The sequence below is a fragment of the Pelecanus crispus genome, chromosome 10, assembly GCF_030463565.1.
Source record: "Pelecanus crispus isolate bPelCri1 chromosome 10, bPelCri1.pri, whole genome shotgun sequence".
NCBI lineage: Eukaryota > Metazoa > Chordata > Aves > Pelecaniformes > Pelecanidae > Pelecanus > Pelecanus crispus.
The window spans coordinates 17,594,215-17,618,646 of record NC_134652.1 but is presented as its reverse complement, the minus strand read 5'-3'; the positions used below and the strand labels follow the sequence as shown (position 1 = coordinate 17,618,646).

The 24,432-nt window shown below is 35.7% G+C and overlaps 1 protein-coding gene across 1 annotated transcript in view; it reads right to left on the bottom strand.

Moving 5' to 3' along the window:
- Positions 1-24,432, bottom strand: part of LOC104032468 (adhesion G protein-coupled receptor A3) — a 285,114-nt gene that overhangs the window by 104,808 nt on the left and 155,874 nt on the right. The window contains exon 12 of the mRNA XM_075717669.1: positions 20,336-20,551. Coding sequence (XP_075573784.1) covers positions 20,336-20,551 — 216 coding nt within the window. The remainder of the gene's footprint in view (positions 1-20,335; positions 20,552-24,432) is intronic.

The window sequence follows — 24,432 nt, the reverse complement described above, 5'->3', positions numbered from 1 at the left end:
AATGAGTAAAGTTTTATTCAGCTTCTCTTAACTTACATCAGTGGTAGTAGTTATTGTAATTTAGGTATTTATAAAACTTAATGGAGCAGTTGCTGAGCTATTTTTACACGGTTTATATTGCACATATTTAAATAATACAAAATCTTTGCTGAGTAAAAAGAATCTAGAGCAATTCAACAACAAAAAGTACTTTTGGCTTAATGTGTACTCTGTATCATTTTTTTCCCCAACTATTTAATCTAGTTGTTTTCTAATTATCTATCTAGCTGTTATTGAGATGGTCTCCAAGGAGTCTCCCTAATGATTATGCATTGAATTTCTTTAATTTGAAGGAAAATAATTAGTGCTTTCACAACAAAAACACTAGTGATGCAAAAGTAAACAGGTGAATACTAAACACATTAATTGAAGGCTGCTTGGTTAATGTTGTACATAACATAGGTGTAATATTTTGGCTGGCTTTCCAAGTTTGCTGCAAAGATTTCAATGTGAGCTAAAAGATTTACTTTACCTGTGAAGTTTGAAAGTCTTATCTACACATCATTATCTTGGTTGAACTGTTGGGAGATCATGGGAAAAAGAAAAAGAATAGAGCTTCCCCAAAAGGCAACTGAAGAAAGTTGTAAAGGGTAAAATTTACAATAATTTTAACGATCAGTATAATTTTGTTCTCTGTCAAAATTCATGCTGCTTTTTTTTTTCCCAAACATGAAAGCTGAAGTAAATTGCACATAATTTAGTGTTATTAATTGTATTAAATTTTTTAATTCCTTTATTACTGAAATATACTTTGCCTATGGCTCCTACCTCTCAAATTCTCCCAAAACGTCTGGAAATACCACTTTCTATCCATTGAAATCCTTCCCATGAAGCCCTGATAAGGTGTATTACTGGTATACAGCAACAACCACAATTTCCCCTTTTTTCCCATTATACTAGACATGCATGATTTCTCAAAATACTAAGGCCACAGGTCAATCTTTATATAAAATTCCTGGAACAGTACCAGTAGGTTAGACTCGACTATTTTGCTAGAAGGAGGACATTGTACCATGCCTCTCTCACAGACTTCTCGAATCAGAATAACATCCTATTTCCCTGAAAACATTGTGAATCCCTGCTCTTCATTAGAATTCAGATTTTAACCTCAAACTCTATTTTAAGAAACCTTGTTAAACTATACTTAATTTTTTGACAGAGCATTATTTGATAACCTAGGCAGCTAATAAGATCCTCCTCCCCTTTTCAAAATGATGCATGTTACTTGTCAAAAAAATTAAGTTGCATCTCCATTACTCGAAGTTTACCATATATTTATCAGAGGTAAAAATGGACTCATCCTCTTGATGCAAGAAATTTCCCTTGTGTCCTACAAGCAGCAGTAGTTTTTATCTCAGCATCAATCTCTTTTCAAAGCACTTGACACACCAGTTAAAACTTACACCTTTGATTTATTTTACATGCATTATCCACTGTGTGTACAATTTTAAAAGCATACATACATTGCTGAGTAGAATGTTAATAAAGATATTGCTGTGTTCAGAGCTAATTTGATTCTTTTTCTCAAAGTTACAGGTCGTTTCTTGTATGACCTGTATGCTTTCAACATTTTAATAACTTTGCCAATGTTATACTAACCTTTGTCAATATTTATGTTGGGCTGTGAAAAGGAACTCATGACAAGATTTGGTCTCTAACAATGTGAATTAGGTTTTCACTGTATTAAAAAAATAAATAATAGTATCAATACTAAATATAATGCAGGCTTCCCTAATTCTTGTCTTTTGAAAATTGAGATCAGAATCACAAGACAGTGCAACACTGTATTCTGTCACCTGAGAAATCTTTGTTCAGTTCTTTGAAGAAAAAGATGGAAGTGTTTGGCCAATAAATTTGTCCAAAAACTTCCCCCCAAACCTGTTTGCTAATAGTTTCATAAAGTAGGTGCCTAAGCTGATGTCATTATTGCTGTGACAAACATAATTTGGAATCTTTGTAAGAAGCTGTATCTAAAGTGAGAGATGTAAGCATCACCACTGATAGTCATAAAGGTTTAAAATTTTATGTGCATCTGGATAAAGATACACAGAGAGAACTCATGTCCATCAGTTATCATTGTTAACTAAGTTTTTCTGAGTTACTCTGTACTGGAGAGTGGTTGCAAAGAGCAGTGAGTATATGAAACCACTGTATTTAAGTACCAAAACTTTGAGCTTCAGTAAATGTGGGGTTAGCTGTGACATTTGGAGTCTAAGACAGGTGCTCTAAATTGCTTTTTAGAGGGACCTACTTGTTCTCAGCTGTTTTACTTGGGGAGCTCAGGGAAATCGTTAGGTGACATGGAGATTCCTCTGTGGAGATTTACAGAGGCAACTGTGTATTATCTTCTTTCTGTTGCTTCATCACTTGTCAAGGTAACTGCCTCTGCTCAGTTGAGTCTTCATGTTCAAAAATGCTTTTCCAGCAATTACGTTGTTTTAGTTTGATTGTGAGCTAAGCAAACACTCAAGAAAAGCACCAAACTGCCTTTTTTTTCCCCCAGCAGACATCTTTTTAATTTACCAAATACAAACATGATATACAGTCTGCCTACTACTTTGTATAGTATTATATTTTGCTCAGAGAATCATGGGAAGAATATTCAAACAATTAAAACTTATTGAAACAATTCAGCAAAACCTTTTACATTTATCATGTCTAAAATTCCTGCTGGAATTTTTTTAGATTTTAATTGAAAAATCCCACTTCCAAAATAATTTTAACTTTGGGCAATCACAACTATCAATTTTTATAGTTACTGAAAATATAATTCTTTTACCAAACTTTCAGTTTGTATTACAAAAAATAAAATCAGAAAAAAACCCTATAACATAGACCTTTCAAATACTTCTCTGCCTAAGGGAGCCACACAGCACTCAATAGATGACTTTCTGTCTTTATATGGTAATAAACCACCAATTTCCTGAAAATTTCTGCACTGCAAAAATGGAAATGTGTATTTAACCCTTACCAGGACCATCTTTATCATGAGGTTTTCTGCCAATTATAGAATGGCATTCACCTTATCTGCAGAGCATAAGCAGAAGCATCACAAGCAGCTGAAGGGCAAGATGTGCCCGACAGCTTCTTTTGCCAAGAGAAGGAAAAAAATCAAAACTAGCCCAAAAGAACTACAGATTAGCTTAAGTGATAAGCAGTGCATTAGTACATTATTGGAAAAAACCAAATTACCTGATTAGTTTCTAATGCATTGCCTTCCTCTAGAGAAAACAGAATCAATGGAAAAAAAATCCTTTAAAAAAAGGACATAATAAACATCACAGTACAGGAAAGAGAAATAAAAATGTCATAGAAGATATTGAAAAAGTAGTGAAAGAGAAAACAGTTCTAATTATCTTAATTTGTAGTGATTATTCTAGATTTGCTCAATCAATAAGCAAATTTGTTATGGCCAAGGCTTCAGAGGGTCTGATTTAAGTTCTAAGGAATTCTTAGGCAAGGGTAAAAAAATAGCAACATATTATTTTTTAAAAAGACTAATTCTTCAAAACATTGTAAGGGGTAGTATTTAAAAAAGAAAGAGGATGGCATTGTGACTTGACGTCAGAGCACATGGATTTCACAGAGTAGCTGGTCTTAAAACAAATTAACTTCTTCACACAAGATTCTTCTCTTATTATGGATTTGTGTATATCTAATGCTCTGGGAAGTCAGTCAGGAAAGATTGCCTGTCCATCCTATGGCAATAATGACTGAAGCAGGATTTACCACTGTAATGCTCCTGCACTTTGCCATGGATTGGGTAACAGGTACAGGTCCAATGGATTCACTACTCTAACTCTCTTCCTACTCTGCAAGTCTCACAACCTGTAGGAATACAACAAATTCCAACAAGTTTGTCTGAATACAGTTAGATATGATCAACCTGAAAATGCAAGCACTTCTTTCAAACAGTATGAGATTTATGCCTCTTTACAAGCCATAGCCACATAGCCAGCAAAACTTTCTGTGATTAGGCAGGCAGGAGCAGGATTTACTCCAAATAGGAGTCTAACTGAATCAGCTCTAAGCATTTATCTTGCTGCTTAAGGGTTATAAGGTGCTTGTACTACAAAATAAGTACTTAGGAGCCAATACCATAGGAAAATATAAACAGATATAAGTTGACAAAAGCAGCTGGATATCTTGACACATGCTGTCAGCAGCTTTATGAAAATTTTATGCACCTGAGGCTCCTCACTGATAAGTTTTCCTTCATTCAGTTCTGTAGACTTATGTGCTTGTTTACTCTACAGAGATGAAATTTGAGGAATTAATATGTATTTTTATTAAATTTTATGCTGTGCTCTGCCTGGGTTGGCTGCGTGACCCTGTTATATGACATAACTCCAGTAGATTTATACTTACTGCATTTTCATTTTATTGCTATTTATAGATCATAAAAAATACCTGAATCATTTCTTCTATCCTTTAATTTTTTTTTCACTTTAAATTTATTTTTGTTTAAGAGTGCAAGGGACTGTAAGATTAATGGTTGGACTGGATGATCTTAAAGGTCTTTTCCAGCCTAAACAATTCTATGATTCTATTCTAAGATAATTACTGAGAAAGCTACTATTATATAACAGTATGAAACTGTTGATAAAGACATCTCAAAGATGTTACGGTCAAGCAAATCATCCTGAGCATGCATTTAGACTCTGAAACCTTCCCAACAATTTCTGAACATTGCATTTTGCAAATTCCATTTCAGCTGTAACATAGCTTTTAGAGCTACAGCCATATGATAAAAAGCGTACAGCATTTTTCAGTATGTAGTTCCACAGTTTAAATGATCTACCTTATTTCTTATTGGGATAATGAGAGGTCAGCCAGTCCTCCTGCATCGCTTAACAGAAGAAAACACTCAACCAGAATGCAATAACAAGGTGAAACAGAGAAAGAGGGAGAGGAAAAATATCTATGTTTTCAAGACTGATTAAGCAAACAAAGTCAAATTCGTTCTACATGGCAGAAGCATTACAGAATGAGTGTCTCACACTCCGCAAGAAAAGTTTCAGGAAAATCTAGAGTGTACGTGTGTTGAGAATGTGTGCAAGGGATGATCAAGAAAAGTTACAACAAGTTATTAAAAGTCTTAATTTAATGTAAATGAATAAACTTTATTTAGACATTTCTGTTGATACTTTCCTTCATAACTAAGTGGTCTTAATTCAATTTAGCTGAATTCATTTCCAAATTAATTTAATTCAGCTCAACTGAATTAAAGCTACTTTCATTCTGGATAAGGGTGTCTACTTACAGTTTCACTTAAACATTTTCAAAATTCATTCAGATTGATTTTCCCCAGTGTCTGCATGTAGACAAAACCCTTAAACTGAGTACAAAGGGAAATGAAGAAATGACGCATAGAGTGCCACTAGAAACTGTTATGTCTAAAATAATCTCTTCAGCAACTCAGAACGTATTCATTTTTAACGCATTTTTTATGTATTATTTCAATTTTGGTGCATTATTTCAATATATACATATTGAAACCTACAGAGGAGATAGGCTTCTGGTCTCTCAAGCCCTTTCAACTGTTAAGTAAAATGGAGTTGGTACCATTATATCTTCTTTGCAAATTACCGTGGTATGCTTTCACAACAGCACAAGAGCTAATGACACAACATGAGAAAGAGTTCTTAAGAGTTCTGGTGCTAGAAAAGTTTTCCGACACTTTTTTCTTCTTTGTAGTTGTGTGAAGACATCACCAGAGCTGTATGTGAATCTGTAGCCTGTTCCCTTCTTGCACTGATGATGTTTAATTTAGTGTCCTAAAGTTGTGAACCTCCTTCCAGTACTTGTTCACTGAGCTGAATAAACATCTCCTCCCTCACTCTTCAGGTTATATAACAGCTTCACATGACATCTGCACATTTCACCTACAGAAGGTATATTTCATTTTTTATTCTACCTACAGCCCAGTTGCAGAACACCCATTTCATTTTAAAGGAAGTTTATTCTCAGATCTTAATAATTATTAAAAACTTCCATTATTTGGACTGATATGTAAGGTCAATGAATTTTACTATTGTACCACTTTCAAGGATACCATGTATTTGCTGATTTCACGGTATCTCCTATCAACTGTATACATGTTCCTGAAAACAGAAGGCATATCGGAAAGAAAATCATCATCTAGATACCTTACTCTTCCTGGTGGTAATAGTGTTTTAGAAGAAGCAGGATTGCCAGGGCATGTCTACTACATAAGCAACTACTACTAGCATAAGCCTGAACAAATACATTACTGCCTATCAAGGATGAACAGATAATTACGAGTAGCAGCTGGTTACCAGCTCATGCTTGTAGTGTCTCAGTACTTACTGAATTATCTTACTTTCACTGATGATTTTATTTTGACATGTATTAAAGCATCTCTGAGCCTAATGCTAAAAGAAAAAGATAACCTTTTACAGTTTTAAAAATGAAGATAAAAAATAGTGCCCTAGTCACTTTATGTTTGCTTTGGTTTTTTTTAAAGTGATAACAAATGGGGCAAGATATTTCCAGGAATTCTCAGATCATTAGCCAAACTAAATACAGACTCCTTTTTCAGTGGAGTGATTCCATTGGGATTGTACAATGGTAAATCAGGCCCACATAGTACAGCAGTAGGTTTTCTGAGTATTTATTGCGGACAGTCAGCTATCAACAGATTTTAACATTCACTGCTAGTTTTCAATTATGTCTAGAGTGATGTTCCACACTTTAATGAATCCCCAAGAAACAAACCACTGAGAAACACCGTAGCAAAAGGTACCCAGTGAGTCTGATCCTCTTTGAAAGTTCCTTCTTTAAAGAAACTCTAGCAATTGCACTGTGGAGGAAAACTTAATGCTGAAGCTTGATTCTACCATTTGATTCGATTTGTTATTTGATGGAATTAAGCTAAACTCTAAGGGGAAGATGCACTTTATTTCAAATATAATACATACATTCTGACACATAATCCTGTTAGATATTTACTTACTACAGACTTCACTTAAATCAGACATGAAATTTCTGAAAAGGATTAAAATATAGATGCCAAATCAATCAAATACACTGAAAGCCCACAGAGACTGAAAACCATTGTTCTGGTGAACAGGAGCTGGTAATAAAATAGTTTGGAATGCATATGTAATCCTACTTTATATGGAAATTAAGAATGTACACATTTAAACGATCAATACCACTTAAACAGTATATTTGATGTTCTGTGGCATTTGGCATTTCTGCAGATGACTGCTATCATCAGAAGGCTGAAGAAACACAACATTGCTGTAAATAACTCTTCAGTTCAATGAGTCTGATAATTATATGCAACTTTGATAGACTATATTTAGTAAGAGTTTCAAATCTGTTAAGCACTTTACACAGTACTGATCAAAGTGAGCTTATGAAATACAGGAGGCTTTCTGTAATGTCACAGAAATGTGTTTTTTGTTGTTGTTTTTTGCGGTTGGTTTGGCAGTTTTTTGTTTTGGTGGGGTTTTTTGTTGTTGTTGTTTTTAAAGTGTCAAGTCCTAAGCTCATTCTTTTTCTTTCGGAGTTGCAGCATATGCTGGTCAGTGAAGCATACACTACACAGCTGTTACATCTACTGTATGACCTGTACATATTGAATTAGCCATTGTGTTTTTCAATTCTGGTTCATCAGACTTTTGGTCTGAGGGGCTTTAATCTAAATTTAGCAAAAGAATACAAATCAGTGTTATCTTGTCTATCCATAATTCATAGCCTCCAGCCTGTTTTGATCTAAAACAATTGGTGAGGTTTTGTTTGTTTTTTTTTTTTAAACAGTAACACAGGATGCATGAAAAGGTTCAGTACAAGGATTAATGGCAGAAAACATCCAGGAGTGCAGTTTGATAGTGTATGAATATATATTTGCATGCATACAGAGAGGACATTAACAGATGTTGGCTTTTTAACAATCATCACTGCTGTTCTCAGGTTTTTACGTTTGCATTCATGGCACATTAAGAAAAAGAACTACTTCTACATCTAAGAACATATATAATATAATTTAGTGAATAAATAACAAGTGTGGTACTGTAAGACCTAATCCATTAAGATGTCTCAAAACTTCAGATCATTATTTTTCCAAAGAAGGAACCAATTTTCTGTACTGACAATCTTCTGGATATAGTCTGTTGTTGAGGAATTCCGTAAGGCATACAGAAGTGGACACAAACGAAAAGCACTACTGCGTTTCCTTTTCTCTACGTATTTTTCTCCCAAAGCATCTAGCTTATTAAACTCCTGCTAGAGGCAGGAAACAAGGCTAAATTGAACTTTGGACTGACCCTTCCTGGCTCTCCTTATATACCTAAATTCAACAGTTTTCACTAACAGTTGAAAGAACATTAGATTCAAGTTTCTTACTGAAGTACTGAATCTTTCTAGCTATCGTAAGTACAGTTGTAACTTATGATTAGTATTTTTTTTTAATTACTTTTTAGTAACTTATTGATACCAATAGAAGAAATTGGTACAAGGCCTGGATGAAAAGTCACTTAAAACCATCTGTTTTTCTCAAGTTCATTAAAGAAATCTAATTGTCTGTATTTCATGATGAAGTTCTCTCAGAAACAAAGCAAAGCTGCGTATGAGTTTCATTCCCTAAAAAAAAGATAGTGAAGCAAATTAACTTCACTTAGAGTGACTGTGTATAAAGTCATACAATGATTATCTATTTATAATTCCTTTCTCTGTAAAACAGAGCATAAGTACTTCATTAAAAACTAATCTGACATTAAAAACAGTATCCTTCATTGACAATTTGGAAAGTCAATTAACACCTGTAAATTCCTTCACTGACAGTTTGGGAGTACAATAGCAATGATTTAGAATAATGAATTAAGTCTTATGTAGAACTATGGAATTTTGAAGATGTGATTTTTATAACTCACAGTCAGGTAGCTATGCTATGATCATATCTGTACTTTTCAGGTCTGTATGTACTATGTTAAATAACAGTTTAACTAATTTACAACCCTTCCTTTATATATTTAATATATATTATGCCAACCATACATAAATCAATAATGCAGGAAGACTTCCCAATAGCAACATGAATCAGCATATCAACATTCATTTAGTTAAAAATCAATTTCTCATTGAGATGGGCTCAAGAAATACTATGCTCATGTTTGTGAGATGCCACTGGAACAGTAGCCATGCACTCTTACATCCCATTTTAAAAGCATAAGACATGGCGTTCAGTCTAAAATGGCAGAGAAGAATGAATAATCACAGTCTCAGTCAACTCTCCTAATAACACAAGTCTTGTCTTGTGTTTTAAAAACAAAAAACTCTTTCTTCCCCCATCACCAAATCTCTCCCTCTTCCCACACCCTCCAACAATGTACATTTTAACAGAGCAGAGAACGATCTCATGAGGACTGTAAACCCAGCAAACTGATTCTACTAAGTTAACTATTTTTCCCCTCTCCTTCACTCACTCTTTTCTACTTCATTTTCCCTCTCTATTTTTTTTAGGAGACATTCCCAAAGTTCAGAAAATAGATCAAACTCCAATAGCTTATAGGCACCATAAACACATAATATTACTTGTCCATGTGTGCACTATTCCTTCTAGAATAACTGTTGCTAACCCCATACACAAAGGAACCAGGGCTCCAGTCCCCAAAATCATGAAGCTTGCTTTAAAATTATGTAATAAAGTCATTTATATACACGCAGGGGTATGTGCATGTGTGCTTGTAGATGCACACAAATTTACCATTCTTTTCATACAGTGGAGAATGCCAGAACTTTACCTTGCTTTTTAAAACAATAGTAATAATAAAATCTCTCATCATTATTTCATCTACGTATTTTTAGTGAGTGTCACTGTATTAAATCAAAAACTACTGCAAGAAATTTTTTTACTTCACAGATTTTTATATATATTTTTGGATTGACAAGTCAGAATATGCTAAGTACTTCTGGATTCACCATGATACAAAATATCTCTCAAGTTCTACAAAGTGATAACAGTCAATGAAATAAGGAAATATTGAATCTTTTAACCCAAAAAAGAAACTTGGCAGATTTCTTTTGTATCCTTATGCTTTTTTTGGAAGTAACAAAAAAAATCAAAGTCAATTCTTTCTCCCAGCTAAGCTCACCAAAAACATAGAAACAGCACTCTACCCAATTAAGGAATTTCCTCATAAACAGCAAGGCAGTATTGGCAGTAGTATTTTAACTCAAATTTCACTTCCTGTGTCATGCAGACAGTTCTGAAGCATACTAGTCTTTTCATTAATTAACTCACTGGTATAGTAGTCTCTTCATAAGTCACTTTAAAAGAGATATTCTACAATACCTCTTCTATAATTGCACCCCTAGGTCTACACTGTGCTTAAAATGCAGACATAACATACCCAATTGCTGGGCTGAAAATTTGCATTCCATTACTGTCTTTCACTACATATTCAGTAACAACTATCCATCTGGAGAGATATATATACACACACACTTTCATTCTCTGGAAAACTCCCAGAACATAAAAATTATAGGGTCCTAACCACCACATAGAAAATCACATAGATTAATCCCTCTACATCCACAAAACCAAAAACGACTCAAAAAATTTTTGATACATAACCTCATATACTGCTGCATTTTCCCTGAGCAGACCAGATCCTTAAGAGCTCTAGCCAACACTGTCACTTTTGTAAGGAAAAAGACTGTACCTTTCAGTGAGCACCTTTATGCCATGTGCAGAGTTTGAATCCTCCAAAAGGAACCTCCTCACCTCTGTGCCATTGGCCATTTCCCCCTGATTATCACATACAGCTGGAGACTGGAAAGTCAGGAAACAATTAGAGTTTCCAGGAGAAGAACCCACATTGTGAAAAAAAAATCCAGCCATATCACCTGATAATCATCAAAGCAATCTATTTTACTGACTCTTTGTCATCATCAAACTATTTGTGGTGCAACATAATCCAACAGAAATCAAACCAACCCAGGGACAAAAAAAAAAAAAAAAAAAAGAGGAAAACTTTTAAACACACTTCTACAGTTCCTAAATTTATCAATTTAGAAATTGGAAATGCCTTCTGTAACAGCAAGAATAGGTAGCAATCAATTAGCTAAACAGCCATGTACTGAAAAAGGTTTTGAGAAAAAAAAAGAAATTGTTTTTTGGATGTTGAAGTATGTTCTGTTAGCTGGCATCAATCTTCCTCAGTGAAAATAAAATAGGCATTAGAAAGAAGAATTTAGAAAACAGTAGTTGAAAATATTCAACTTACATACAGTTCTATAAAAAATGTAAGAAGTTGCTTATTAGTACAGTAAGAAAATTAGAGTCGGGGTATAATTCCTCAAATGTCAATGCAGAACTGGGAATTTTATTAGTACTCAGTATTCTACTTGTTCATTATTACCTTTGTTAAGTTAACTTAAAATATGTTTTAACAACTAATGTACTGTGTTATTAACTGTTACAGTGTCAAAGTGGTTTTGTTATGAGATTTATCTTAATTAATGTACGAACTATTATTTAATAGCAGAATGCACATGAAGGAGCCTGATAGTTTATAACAAAGAAACTAATCTTACAATGCTCTTTGGGAAATCCCAAAGAGAACTTTTCTGTAACAAGAGCAATGGTGCAGAAAATCAGAAGAAAACAGTCTTTTACCCAACCATTGTGGATGAGAGAGTGACAGCATATCTCTCAGATATACATTGACAGCAAACATAAAATCAATATGATTCATGCCTGTCCAGGAACAGAAGCTTGTTTCACAAGAAAGCAAACATGAGTTGAAATAACAAAATTTTCTATCAAATACAAGTTGGTAATTTTCACAGTGCTTTTGTCCTTGTATTTATTCTCTTCAAGCTATTCAGATTTCCTTTCTCTTCTTCATATATATACAAGTTAGAAGTCCAAACTGTACATAGCATTAAAGGAGAACCAGTTAAATAACTTTAAGTTTTAAACATAATACTTGTCTCTGAAACATGAAACTCAGAAAACACTTCCAGGTGGCTGATATTATTTGCAGAATAAGCTTTTTATCTGCTAAAAGAGAAGTGGTAAAGGGCATGATAAAATACAAAGGGACATGAGCTTGTAATTACACATTTTACAGTTTGTTCTAAGCACCTATGAAACAGAAAAAAGTGAGACAATAAATTTTCCCTATTTTCAAGAAACATAATGTAGATTAATATTTATATGTTAAAACATATGTTAAACAAATATCAGAATTGTAGAAACCTTTCTGTATACCTAACATAATCGACATTTGTCACACATGCATGAATAGTATTTTGGTACTGTTTCATTTTCTCAGCGTTTAGAAGATCTGTAGGAGCAGCTAGCCATCCACATTATAAAAGACCATGGAAACATGTGCAGAGAAAAGAAGGTATATTGAACATAGAATACCAAACTACAAATGTTGAAGATGTCATAGTAGGCATAAATATATAAAGACATTGTTCCAGAAGGAACAGTAGTAAGAGGTATATATATGTACAAATGCGTGATTTGAGCATTCTGGAAGAAGAAAGAGAGGGGCAGTTTGTCTTGTCTGGTTTTGATTTTGAAATTAAACCCATCTAATCAACTGTACAACAGACCTTGCAGCTTTTTCCATAGCTAGTACTCAGTGTACAATCTAAACACACCTGCAAAAAAATGAATGCCTCCACAGAAAGTACTAGTTTATATATATCATATTGCTGTAATTCAAAATAAGTGGAAATTCTTCCCAGATCTTTTCTCAGTACTAAATGCTTTTACTTAGTTTAAATTTTATTCTAAAACAAGGACTCAATGGCTGTAATAAGAGAGATATGAACAACTACTTTTCTATACCTCCTAGATATTATGTCTAAGAATGAAGAAGAATATAAAAAAAAATTCTTTTTAAATGTAAAAAATATAATGAATGTGATTATTCAGAATATTGAATAAATAGATACGATACATCTGGATAGATTCTAAATCACAATAAAACACACTATAGGATAAAATTTAAAACTATATTTTAAAGATAAAAAACCATGTAGAATAAATATAAAGGGGTGGAGCAAGTAAAATATAATAAACTTTAAAATCCCTACGTCACATAAGATATCCTTTTGTGACAGTACCAACAACCTACCCATGGAGAAAGAAGAAACAGACCTACAATGGTTACTGTAAAATCAATATACAGAATTTACACCCAAGCAAACTTTCCCATAAGTTCCCAGGGCAAATTCTCAAATGAATATCAATATCCAATACAAGAACAGCAAAATGCATTAGTATCCCAAAGGGTGCTAAGACACACAAAGAAAAGAATAGGCAAAAGAGAAAAATGGGCAAAAATATCCAGTTCCCAAAGGAAAAGGAACAGGGCAAATTCTGATGTGTAACATGAAATGTCTTGATCTAGATGTTTAATCATGATATATTTTACAACACTTGGAGCAAAAAATATTTGGAAACCAAAATAAGCTATAATATCATGTATTCCAGCATTGAGTCCAGTGTCTCACTGTAATATGCCATACATATAAAAGTGAGAAATTAAGTTTTGTTTGGTGGTGTCCTGCTTCACTTGGCAGTGTTTTCTTTATTGCATGTTTTCTGCAGTTGTAAAAACTAGAGATTGAAAAAAAAAAAAAAAAGATCTTGTACTAATCTATATGACATGGACATACTCAAAGTCCATCATATAGGAGAGTGCTGTAATACTCTCTAAGAAGCAATGTGCGCTGGGAAGTTAGAGGAAACCATGATGGAAATGATGATGCCAACATAATTTGTGAGACATTTATGATGCCTATCAACCTACTAGTTATTACACTCTAGAAAAAAAAATACAAAATTACTGTGGCACATTGTACATCAAAATACACAATGTTTTGTGGCACAAAATGCAACAGTATTTTGTTGGGTTTGTTGGCTAGTATTTCATTGTCTTGGGTTTGCATAGCAAGGTTTCAGTAGCAGGGGGGGGCTACAGTGGTTGCTTCTGTGAGAAGCTGCTGGAAGCTTCTCCTATGTTCAATACAGCCAATGCCAGCCAGCCCCAAGACAGACCCAGTGCTGGCCAAAGCCAAGCCAATCAAGGACAGTGGTAGCGCCTCTATGATAACATATTTAAGATGGGAAAAAAACCCCGCCAAAACCCCAGGACACAAAGTGCAGCTGGAGTGAGAATATGTGTGAGGAATGACTCTGCAGACACCAAGGTCAGTGAAGAAGGAGGGGGAGGAGGTGCTCCAGGCACCGGAGCAGAGATTCCCCTGCAGCCCATGATGAAGACCCTGGTGAGGCAGGCTGTGCCCCTGCAGCCCATGGAAGCCCACGGTGGAGCAGATATCACCTGCAGCCCAGGGAGGACCCCATGCTGGAGCATGTGGATGTGCCCGAAGGAGGCTGTGACCCCCTGGGAAGCCCGTGCTGGAGCAGGCTCCTGGCAGGACCTGTGGCCCCGTGGAGAGAGAGGAGCTCAGGCTGGAGCAGGTTTGCTGTCAGGACTTGTGACCCCATGGGGGACCCACGCTGGAGCAGTTCGTGAAGAACTGTAGCCTGTGGGAAGGACCCATGTTGGAGAAGTTCATGGAGGACTGTCTCCTGTCGTGGGACCCCATGCTGGAGCAGGGGAAGTGTGTGAGGAGTCCTCCCCCTGAGAAGGAAGGAGCAGCAGAGACAACGTGTGATGAACTGACCACAACCCCCATTGCCCATCCCTCCGTGCTGCCCAGGGGGAGGAGGTAGAGAAAATCAGGAGTGAAGTTGAGCCTGGGAAGAAGGGAGGGGTCAGGGGAAGGTGTTTTAAGGTTTGGTTTTATTTCTCATTACCCTACACATGTTCTCACTCCTGTCTCCTACTCAGTTTTGATTGGTAATAAATTAAACCAATTTTCCCCATGTCGAGTCTGTTTTGCCCGTGACGGTAATTACTGAGTGATCTCCCCATACTTATCTCGACCCATGAGCTTTTTCATTATATTTTCTCTACCTTTTCCAGTTGAGAAGGGGAGTGATAGAGTGGCTTTGGTGGGCACTTGGCATCCAGCCAGGGTCACAGTCCTTTCTGGCACCTGAAGTGGGGCTCAAGCAATTTGAGATAAGGATAGTAACTGGGAGAGGTAATGGCAATATGGTGTATATGGTTATGGAACATTTCAATGTGAATCTTCTCAACAGGAGAGTCAAAAACATTTGTGCAATTTTTTAACGTAGAAGTAAATGAAAGAATATCTGGACTGGGGAACATTTAGTCTGATAGACTGGACCAGAAAAATTAATCAAAAGTAACCATCTTCTGTATGATTAAGTTGCAGGAAGTATTTTAATTTTGTATTACATTTTAATTGAGTTCACAAATTCTATACATTACTCTGAATTCTAAATTTCCTTAGCTGATCTTATTTCCTTGAAAAGTTCTGTACACATGCATCCTGAACATGGAAAAACGTATCTTAAATGGATAAGCAACTCATTGAAATTAGTAACAATAAGCACACACTTAAATGAAAGTACTTTCCATAACCAGCTTCACAGGTGATTAGAATATACATACCATTACAAATTACCAGTGCAAGAGGAAGGTCCCTGTTAATGAAAATGTGTGATCTAAAGAGCTAGAAGAAAAATTTTTAAATGCTGTTGTTGCTTTTGTTTCACTGAAAGAGGACAAGGTATTACTCAAATCTTAGTCAGAACTAATTGTTTTTACAGAAGTACTGTAGGAAACCATTTTGGAACCTATAGCTGGGTAACTCCATGTCTTACACTCTGGCTTTGACAACTCCAGTGTAAATTGTAATTATTATTTATAATTATAATTAGTTTTAGCATTAATGAGAAAGTTAATTATTGCACACTCTACTAAAGCAGCTTCCAAACGGGTATAATTAATTGTCTATAGAGATCGTGAACATTTCACATATAGTGGATTGTAGGAAAGGCACTTTCATTATAAGACCTATTTTCTGCGCCTTCAAACTTTCCCCTTCACAATTCTTTTTGGGGGTTTTAATTCTTTGCTTTATCCTACCCCAAATGCCTTGCCATTTGTTGGTGGAAATCTTTGCACTAAGTTCTTTTCTGCACTCCTGTTAACTTTTACATATGAATTTAGTATTATTTATATGGTCTGACATTCAAAATTTATTTTATGCAAGAAAAAACCCTTTTCTTACATACTGATTTTATATTTTCCAGTAAGTATCTGAGACAAGAGTATTTCTAAAATTGTATAATGTCTCAAAGTGGTATAAGCAAGTAATCATAGGATTTTGTCAAAGCACTTTAGAATTCTTTTTTTGTGGTTAGCATGTCTAGTACCAATCATAGTACCAATTTTACTTTTAACATTTTATCACACGGACATCACCTGTAATGCAACCTGACAAATCAAAAGGTCAGTCTGGCTCAGAGCATGTAAGAAATAAATAGAATTGAAAAGTTAAATGGAATGCATGGAGAATATTATGAGGAATTCAAACTTCAGAAGTCAGGGATTACATGTGAAAATATAGATTGTTGAAATTTTGAAACTTAACTTGCTTATTCATTTGTGTGTCAGAAGAATAATTAAAGAGAGGAAAAGACTTTTTATTTGACACTGTTTTAAATTAAGCTGAAACTGTAAATTACATTAGTAAAATACTTTCCTTAAAGTCCAAGCATGAATACTGAATCTACAGTCCCCTATAAACTACACATTTGATTATTATAGTACAGGAAGTTTAAAAATTCATATTATGTTGAAGTAATTTTAGCAAGTCAGAGGAAGGGTTAACTGTATATGATTATCTTTGCACACTGGAGATAGTTTACAGGATCAGGCTGAAACAGAGATTAGGTTGAAAGTGTGCTTCAGGTCTGATACAAATGGGAACCAGACACTGGATTCATACTGAATGGCACTAAAATTTCATAAGCTATTCTCACATTGTCTGAATTCAAATGTTACAGCAGACTTTTTGGTGTGTCATTATCATGATATCCTTAGACCACAGTCAGGTCACGGGACAGAATTGTGCCTCGGGAGCATTCCTGTGACAGGATCTCAGTCTGGAGTCCCAGGCTGGGAAGATGCCCTTAAGCCTGCTTAAACAGAGATGAAAACAACCACTGTGTCAAAATACAAGCCACTGTATCAAAAACTAGGCAGCTATATCTGAGCCATTTTTTTCACCCAGTAGAGTCCAGTCAGGCAGTAAGAGCTCCCTACTAGCAGCAGAAATGGGATCTAAGAGAAGGGAACTGGGTCTAAATCCTACCAGAAGAAACTTTTGATCTGTAGTAGCGATAAATGATTCTCTTCAACCTTTCAGATTGGTTACTGGCTACAGAGTCAGAATAAGATTTAAATATAAAAATTTGTGTATCAAACTGCAACAATCTTTTGCATTAGGGTATTTGGAAACACTCTAAGTTAGTCTATAAAAGACCTACCACATATTTGAACCATAAGTGGATGTAGGTATATTTTAACGGTTATCTCCTGAACTTCTCTGAATGGTGGATCTCTTTCAGTGCCTTTTAAATCAATTAATTTTCAAGGTTTATTCTTTTTTAACTGGTTTTCTTTTTTCACTTATCTTTTTACATTTTTAATATTTCTTCCCCTTTGGGGGGTGCTCTATCCCATAATAACCAGATCAGGTTAAATTATGTACAGACAACCACTGACTAAGTTTGTATCAATTTCCTATCATTGCCAGGAAATATCACTATGGGTAAACTACAAAAGCTTTGATTGTATTATTAAGATAGTTTGTAATCATCTATTTCAGTCTTCTCTCATCAACTGCCCACAAATTGCTTCATGAGTATGCACTTTTTTATTAGTGCAATTGGTTAGCAACAGACAGATGGCACAAACAATTGTTTACGCTTAGTGAGCAGATGATTTACAATATTATACATTTGAAGAGGGCTACATGTTTTAGCACAAAAATATATAAACATTCTCTTTTATTAAGCTTTTTAAGGACAACTTTTCACATTTTTATTAGAAGTAAATTAATTGTGTAATTACCATTTGTACTTAGTGATTTCCATTAGATTTTTTTTTCTTCTTTATGATTAATCCTATTGTAAATGGAGGATGATTCTAAGACTAATCTCAGCATGTAAGATGAAGTTCTAAAGAGTCAGACATAATAATGAGTATTACTTTAAAATATAGTGACTAAACATTGGTAACTAAACCAAGAAACTCCCACCTCTATCACAAACTCTCTATTTTCCTGAACTTTGCATAGCACAATCAAGTAGGTTTACTGTTTGTGTCCATTGAACAAATATAGAAATAATTTTGCTAGTGGATAATGAAAGAATCCCATTTTCTGTTATCAGTTACAATTCTACAGGTCATTCTATTAAACAATAAAGAAATACAACTTATTTCAGAATGAATTAAAGGAGTGTTTAGCATAAAAGTTTCACAGAATAACAATGAATGAAAACATCTTGCTTTTCAGCTTTAAGTTAAAGGAATATATTCAGTCTGTTTATTCACATAACACATTTAAAACCTGAGTACACCTTAGTGCTAAAACCTAAAGCCATGAAACTAACTTTTAGCTGAATCTATACTCTCCTGTATTGTGCTGTTATAATATTTACAAATTCATATACAGGTGATAACTAGTGATCCACCTAATAAACTCACTTCTGTCAGAATATATATCACGTACTTCAAAATTACTTTGCATGGTGATAAGTTTACTTTCTTTCTCCTAGCTTCTTTCTTTGTGTAGTCAGTAGAGTTTCCCTTCTGTATGTTGTATAAAGTCAGCTGGGTTCAAAATACATTAGGAAAGATTTTACTGAGATCTTTATATTGTGACATTCTGCCAACATTTTAGAAAGGGGCTTCAAATAAATATTCTAACTTACTCTGCATATTTGATAGTGCCAGATGTGGCACTTTGGGACATGGTTTAGTGGGCGTGGTGGTGTTGGGTTGACGGTTGGACTGATGATCTTAAAGGTCTTTTCCAACCTAAACGATTCTATGATTCTATGAGATACATGCATGCTGATAGGAGAGATGAGAAATTTCCATTTGTGGTAGAATTCTTTATAACAGGAGAGAGACACCAGTGCTTGGCCATCAAACTTTCAAGAGATTAATTTGCTAGAAATGTTGGTACTCAGTTTCTGAAGGAATACAAAATATATTGGTAGAGCTGATAAAGAAAACTTTCCAATTCATGTAATCCCATGTATATTTCTATATCGATAATACTATCCCATACATTGCAGGGTGTTCCAGGGTTGCTTCTTGCAGAAATCTTGTATCTTTTAGATCTCTGACATTTGGTTTTCATCTTATGGATATCAAACATCTCTTTTCAGAGACAACTTTCTCTTTGCTATAGCATAGACAGATATGTTAACAGTGTCCACAGAAGAAATGAACTCCATTGCAGAAAACAAATTAAACCTATTCTTCCATTATTAAGATGACTCCTTTTTACCAGAAGGTACCTGAGAGCACAAACTACCATATCGCTGACTGCATAGTCCGTACAGAAGATTAAAATGCACCAAAGAGAAAATAACTTCAATCAAAATACTCTCCAAGTTCAATAAACTAGTAATATTGTCCAGAAAAATATAATTTTGTCATAGGAAGTATTTCAAGAAATAAGCCTATTAAGCTGAGATTCAGCTGAAGGATAAAAAAAATTCAACTCTGCAATACTTAAATTTAATAACATGCTCAGCCAAATGCAAAATTCCATTTCCTGCTAGATCAAAATTTAATTGTTCCACTTCATTATTTGATAATAACAGTGCATTCTATTAAAAGTCTTGTTTATTATTGTTTTTCTTTGGCTTCTACTCAAAAACTCCAATGTAACGCTCTCCCTCTGTATGAAATTCAGAAGATAGAGAATGTAATATTATTTAGTGGAAGTAAAGGTAATTTCCCTAAAAACATACATTTTTTTTGCCACGTAAAATCCCCTGAGAGCACCTCACTAAAACAAATATTTTCAAATTACGTTAAAGAGATTACTTACACATAGAAAAGTTTGCAGAACTGGACCCAGAGGTAGAAAGAACAAGACATTTACTCATTTCTATTCCCATCCTGCATTCCTGCATTCCACCTGATTACATTAATGGAATATCCATTAGCACAACAAAATATGCCACACCAGTTTAATGCCACTTACATGCTGAAATTATTAACCAGTTTACAATGCTAACAACACATAAAATATACATTTTTCCAAATCACTATTCTGCTTAAAGGTACTACTGAAAATACACTGAAATAGATGAGTTATATTCACAATTGTACTGACTTACCCTGGTAGAAGAATTCACCAAGGAACCGTTCAGATTGCCAGTGTTGCACTTGAAATTCAAATGTTGATCAGGATGGTGATTTTCTTCCCAGCTTCCCAAATCACGCACCACTGACTTGTCAGAATTTGCAGATATTTTCTGGAAGGCAGTGCAAGTCATGCCTGTGAAACTAGATGGCTTGATCATAAAGGCCTCCAGAGCAATATTATGAGATACCTGTGAAAACATTGAGAAACAGATATGTTGCTAACTCATTAAGCATAATTGCATTATTATATGTGCATTGCGTATTTACTGTATATACTTTATAAAGGATTGTGCATGCACACACTTCCATACATATTTGTGGGGTAAGAAAGAAAATAAAACTTACTTAAAAACCTGATCTAGAATTCTACAATGGCATAGTGGGTTTGCTTGAATCTTCTTTAGGAATATATCCATTTGTATCAGTTATATCAGTAGTATTATATCAGTTTTGCAATTGTGTCATCAGTTTCAATGAAATCAATCCTGATTTAAAGCAATACAGTTATAAAGTTAACTAGCAACAGCAGTAGTAGGAACTATTAAAAAAAAGAACAAGGATGTGCTTTGTACGTCAAAAATGAAACAGAAAGCTTCTTAGCTATTTGGTGGATGGATTGTTTTTTTAGAGATCTTGTTCCATTAGAATATTGAACATGACTATATGGTTCAATGCAACACCACATTATAGGTCTTTGGCCTACCCTTTAGTGAGGTGATGTGTCTAGATGGAGATTGTAGCACAGTCCAGAGATATGCGTCTCTGTCCTTAAACTAGTATATTTATTTCAGCACAGTCCTGTGCATGAGATAAATAGCTCAAGTTATAATCAGGTTGACTAGCTTACACTGGCACCACACTGATTGGGCTATATGGTTTCTGCTTCCAGGCATAGACTGTTTAGTGATCTGTGAGTGTATGTATTTGCACATTGATTGCAATGTAAAGATACCCGAGTTAAGCCACAAACTAGCAGGTTTATCAGAAGGATAAATGTGCAAACGTGGCAGTTTTATATTATTGTATTTTGCTTCTGTTATGCAACCTAGCAATACAGAAGAACCTTAAATCCACCTGGTAAAAATTGGTGTGAAACCTTCAGAATTTGGGGCATCATACAAGTTGTGCTGACAAGAAATTACTTCACTGCAGAAAATCACATTAATTCATACTAATAAATGAATCTAAAGAAAATGTTTTCCATAAAAAAACAAGGGCAGGAGAGAAGGAAGCCTAACTGTGTAAAAGTCAAGGTACCAGAACAAATGAAATCTTAGCATAGGACAGTGCATGTCTTGCTGGTCCTCTTTTGAACTTACGAAAAGGTTTTCGAATGCACCTTCTTCAGTCACTGATGATTCTGCATATGTCCAAAATGAAAGTACTGAAGTCTCATTAAGCAATTTATTTTACTTTTTGTTGAACTTAGACAAAATCCAGAGGCCTTCAATATATTTTTTTATACTTTTTATATAAAAGTAATATATGTATTACTTTTAAAGTAAAAGTAGCCTAAAGATTCTTCTCAATTGTTTCTAAATTCCTAAAACATACCTTTTTTAGATTAAATTTCCACCTCTTCTATCCTTGCCTCAAGGTGATTTTTTTTTTTTCTACACTTGAATAAAAATGCCAAAGATCATTAGGAATCAAATAATTTTTGTATTAAAAATCCAATAGCTGTTTATTGAAAACTCCTAAAACCTGAAATTAGGTTTACTTGGATAATTTTTTGTAACATCTGCAGATAGCATTTCAAGGAGTTAAAAAATTTACTGCTTGCAGAATACTATTAGCCATACCATGGGAATCAAGCTCCATGACTCAGTTAAAACTCTTGCATGGTAACAGGTTTTCTTTAATCTTGGGAAAAGCCACTTAATTATTCATAACTCCATGTTTTCTGCTGTAGAATGGGCACAACACTAGTTCTCTACTTCACATTTGTGAGGTGATGGTAAGATGTTTGCTAGATAATGTTGTAATGAGGATTCAAGTGATTTCGTGATAGTGAGCCTTATTTTTTAAATTTTTAATATTAAATTCTCTAAACACTTGGGGTTTTCCACTCCCAAAACATACCTGTAAATGCTTGACAATGTTAAAACAGTGTGAACATGCCATTCTCAGCATATAGAAACAGATGGGTAAAATGCAAGGTAAACCAGTGTTCATTACGTAGGATTGTAAAATGGGCTTCAGAATGAATACAGATGAACTCAGAGAAAAATTATCCATGGAAACAAGCCACAGTCAGGTACATGTTATGAAAAGCCACAAGCTAATCTTGCACGCACCTGACACAGGACCATTAAGTTTTATCATCAGCTGGAAGTCTTCCTTTTCAAACTGCACATCTGACGTACACAGAAATAAAATAAAAGCACAGCAAAGAAGTGCCTCAGATCAATACTGAAGGGAAATTAATTTGGGGGTGCTGAGGCATACAGATCCACCCCGGTAGCTCTCAGTTGCCCAGGGCACCCCCTGCCTCTCTGGCCGCACCCAGGGCCTCTGAGGGGGCACCCATCCCCTCCCCTCTGGCCCAATGTCAAGCTGAGGCTCCTCCAAGGCCTCACCTGAACTCCATGTGGCTGTGTTGCTGCCTGGCCACCAGACCTGTCGCCCCAGGGCCACCAATGGCCTGGGGCTGGCTTCCTTGCCACGGCCTGGCCTAGCTCGACCCCTTCACCAGACTGGTGGTGGTTTGGTGCAGGCTCCAGAAGAGTGAAAGGCCATGACCTCCTCTGGTTTCAGTCTGTTCTCCAAAAACCCACAGTGGAGCAGAGTGACACAGTGAGCATATGAGCTTGGAACACCAGTCGTGTGATTAACATATGAACAGCGGGTGGCTTTTCCAAGACTCATTTAGCAAGGAACAAAGAAAGTTGTGGGTACAGGGAGTCTCCTGAACACCTTTTCCATCGCATGCAATTTGACTACAAGCCAAATACTTTATCCTATAAATATGACAGCCTAAGTGAGCCTTCTTTGAGCTCTCCCTGCTAGGCAGTGTGGCTGCATGGCGATGATCTCCCCTTGAGCTGGGACACCTCTCAAGATTGCTCCTCAAGGCAGAGAGGCTTTTTACTGACAGATCTTTGGTAAGTGACAGGTATCGTGCATAACCTTGTAGTATTTTGACTTTGCTTTTGTCTTGGCAACTTTACCTGCATGCTGAACTGATGCTAATGAAACATCACATAAACTTTGCATGTACAATCCTTTAGCCATAAACCGTTGTCCAAGTCGGAGACTAAGCTTGGACCTAGCCACACCCAAGCTCTGTCAGGAGTTTAGAAAGCAACGGGGTATTCTCTGAACCTCAGCACTCAGCAGGAGGGTCCTCCTTACCCTTTGCATCCCCCGTCTCTCTGTAAATCATTCTAACTCGAGTGAAACTCCGTTTTCCTGTGTATGATTCTTCCATGCAGTAATTAATAGAGTGAACCTTGCCATCGAACTTTGTACAACATTGTACTAAACCCACTTTTACTAATACCTTTGTGCGTCATTCCTTAAGCGTTCTAAATCACCCATTCGTGATGCCTGGCAGCCAGCAGGCTGTGGCTGGGCCTGGTTACCATCACCAGGCCTGACCCTCACCTTGACCTGCTGCCTCACGTCCCCGCCAGGCCTCGTCACCCGCACTGAGGAGGTGACCCTGGGCGGGGGCTGCCCCCAGCTGCCGCGCTCCCCGCTGCGGGTAGAGGGACAGGCCCTGGCTGGGGAGGCCCTGGCCCTCACGCATCCTGACAAGAGCCTTTGGTCTATATGACTTCTCTAAGATTTATAATACTGTATGGCAGAATAATGCCTTCCTTGTTTTACTGTTGCGTGATTATTAAATGAAACCTTAAATATATCCTATTTTTTATATATATATGAAATTATCAAGCATTTGAAAGCTGCTACTGGCTGTTCTTCCTGCAGCATGTTTCACACACTGTTTGACAGCAAGGGAGACTTAAGAAGATCTAAACAAAGGTATCCATCCTGGTGTTTTTCTGACCTTGAAATTAGCCATTCCACAACCTTATGGAACTGGACAAACATTTCTGTCTTCCAA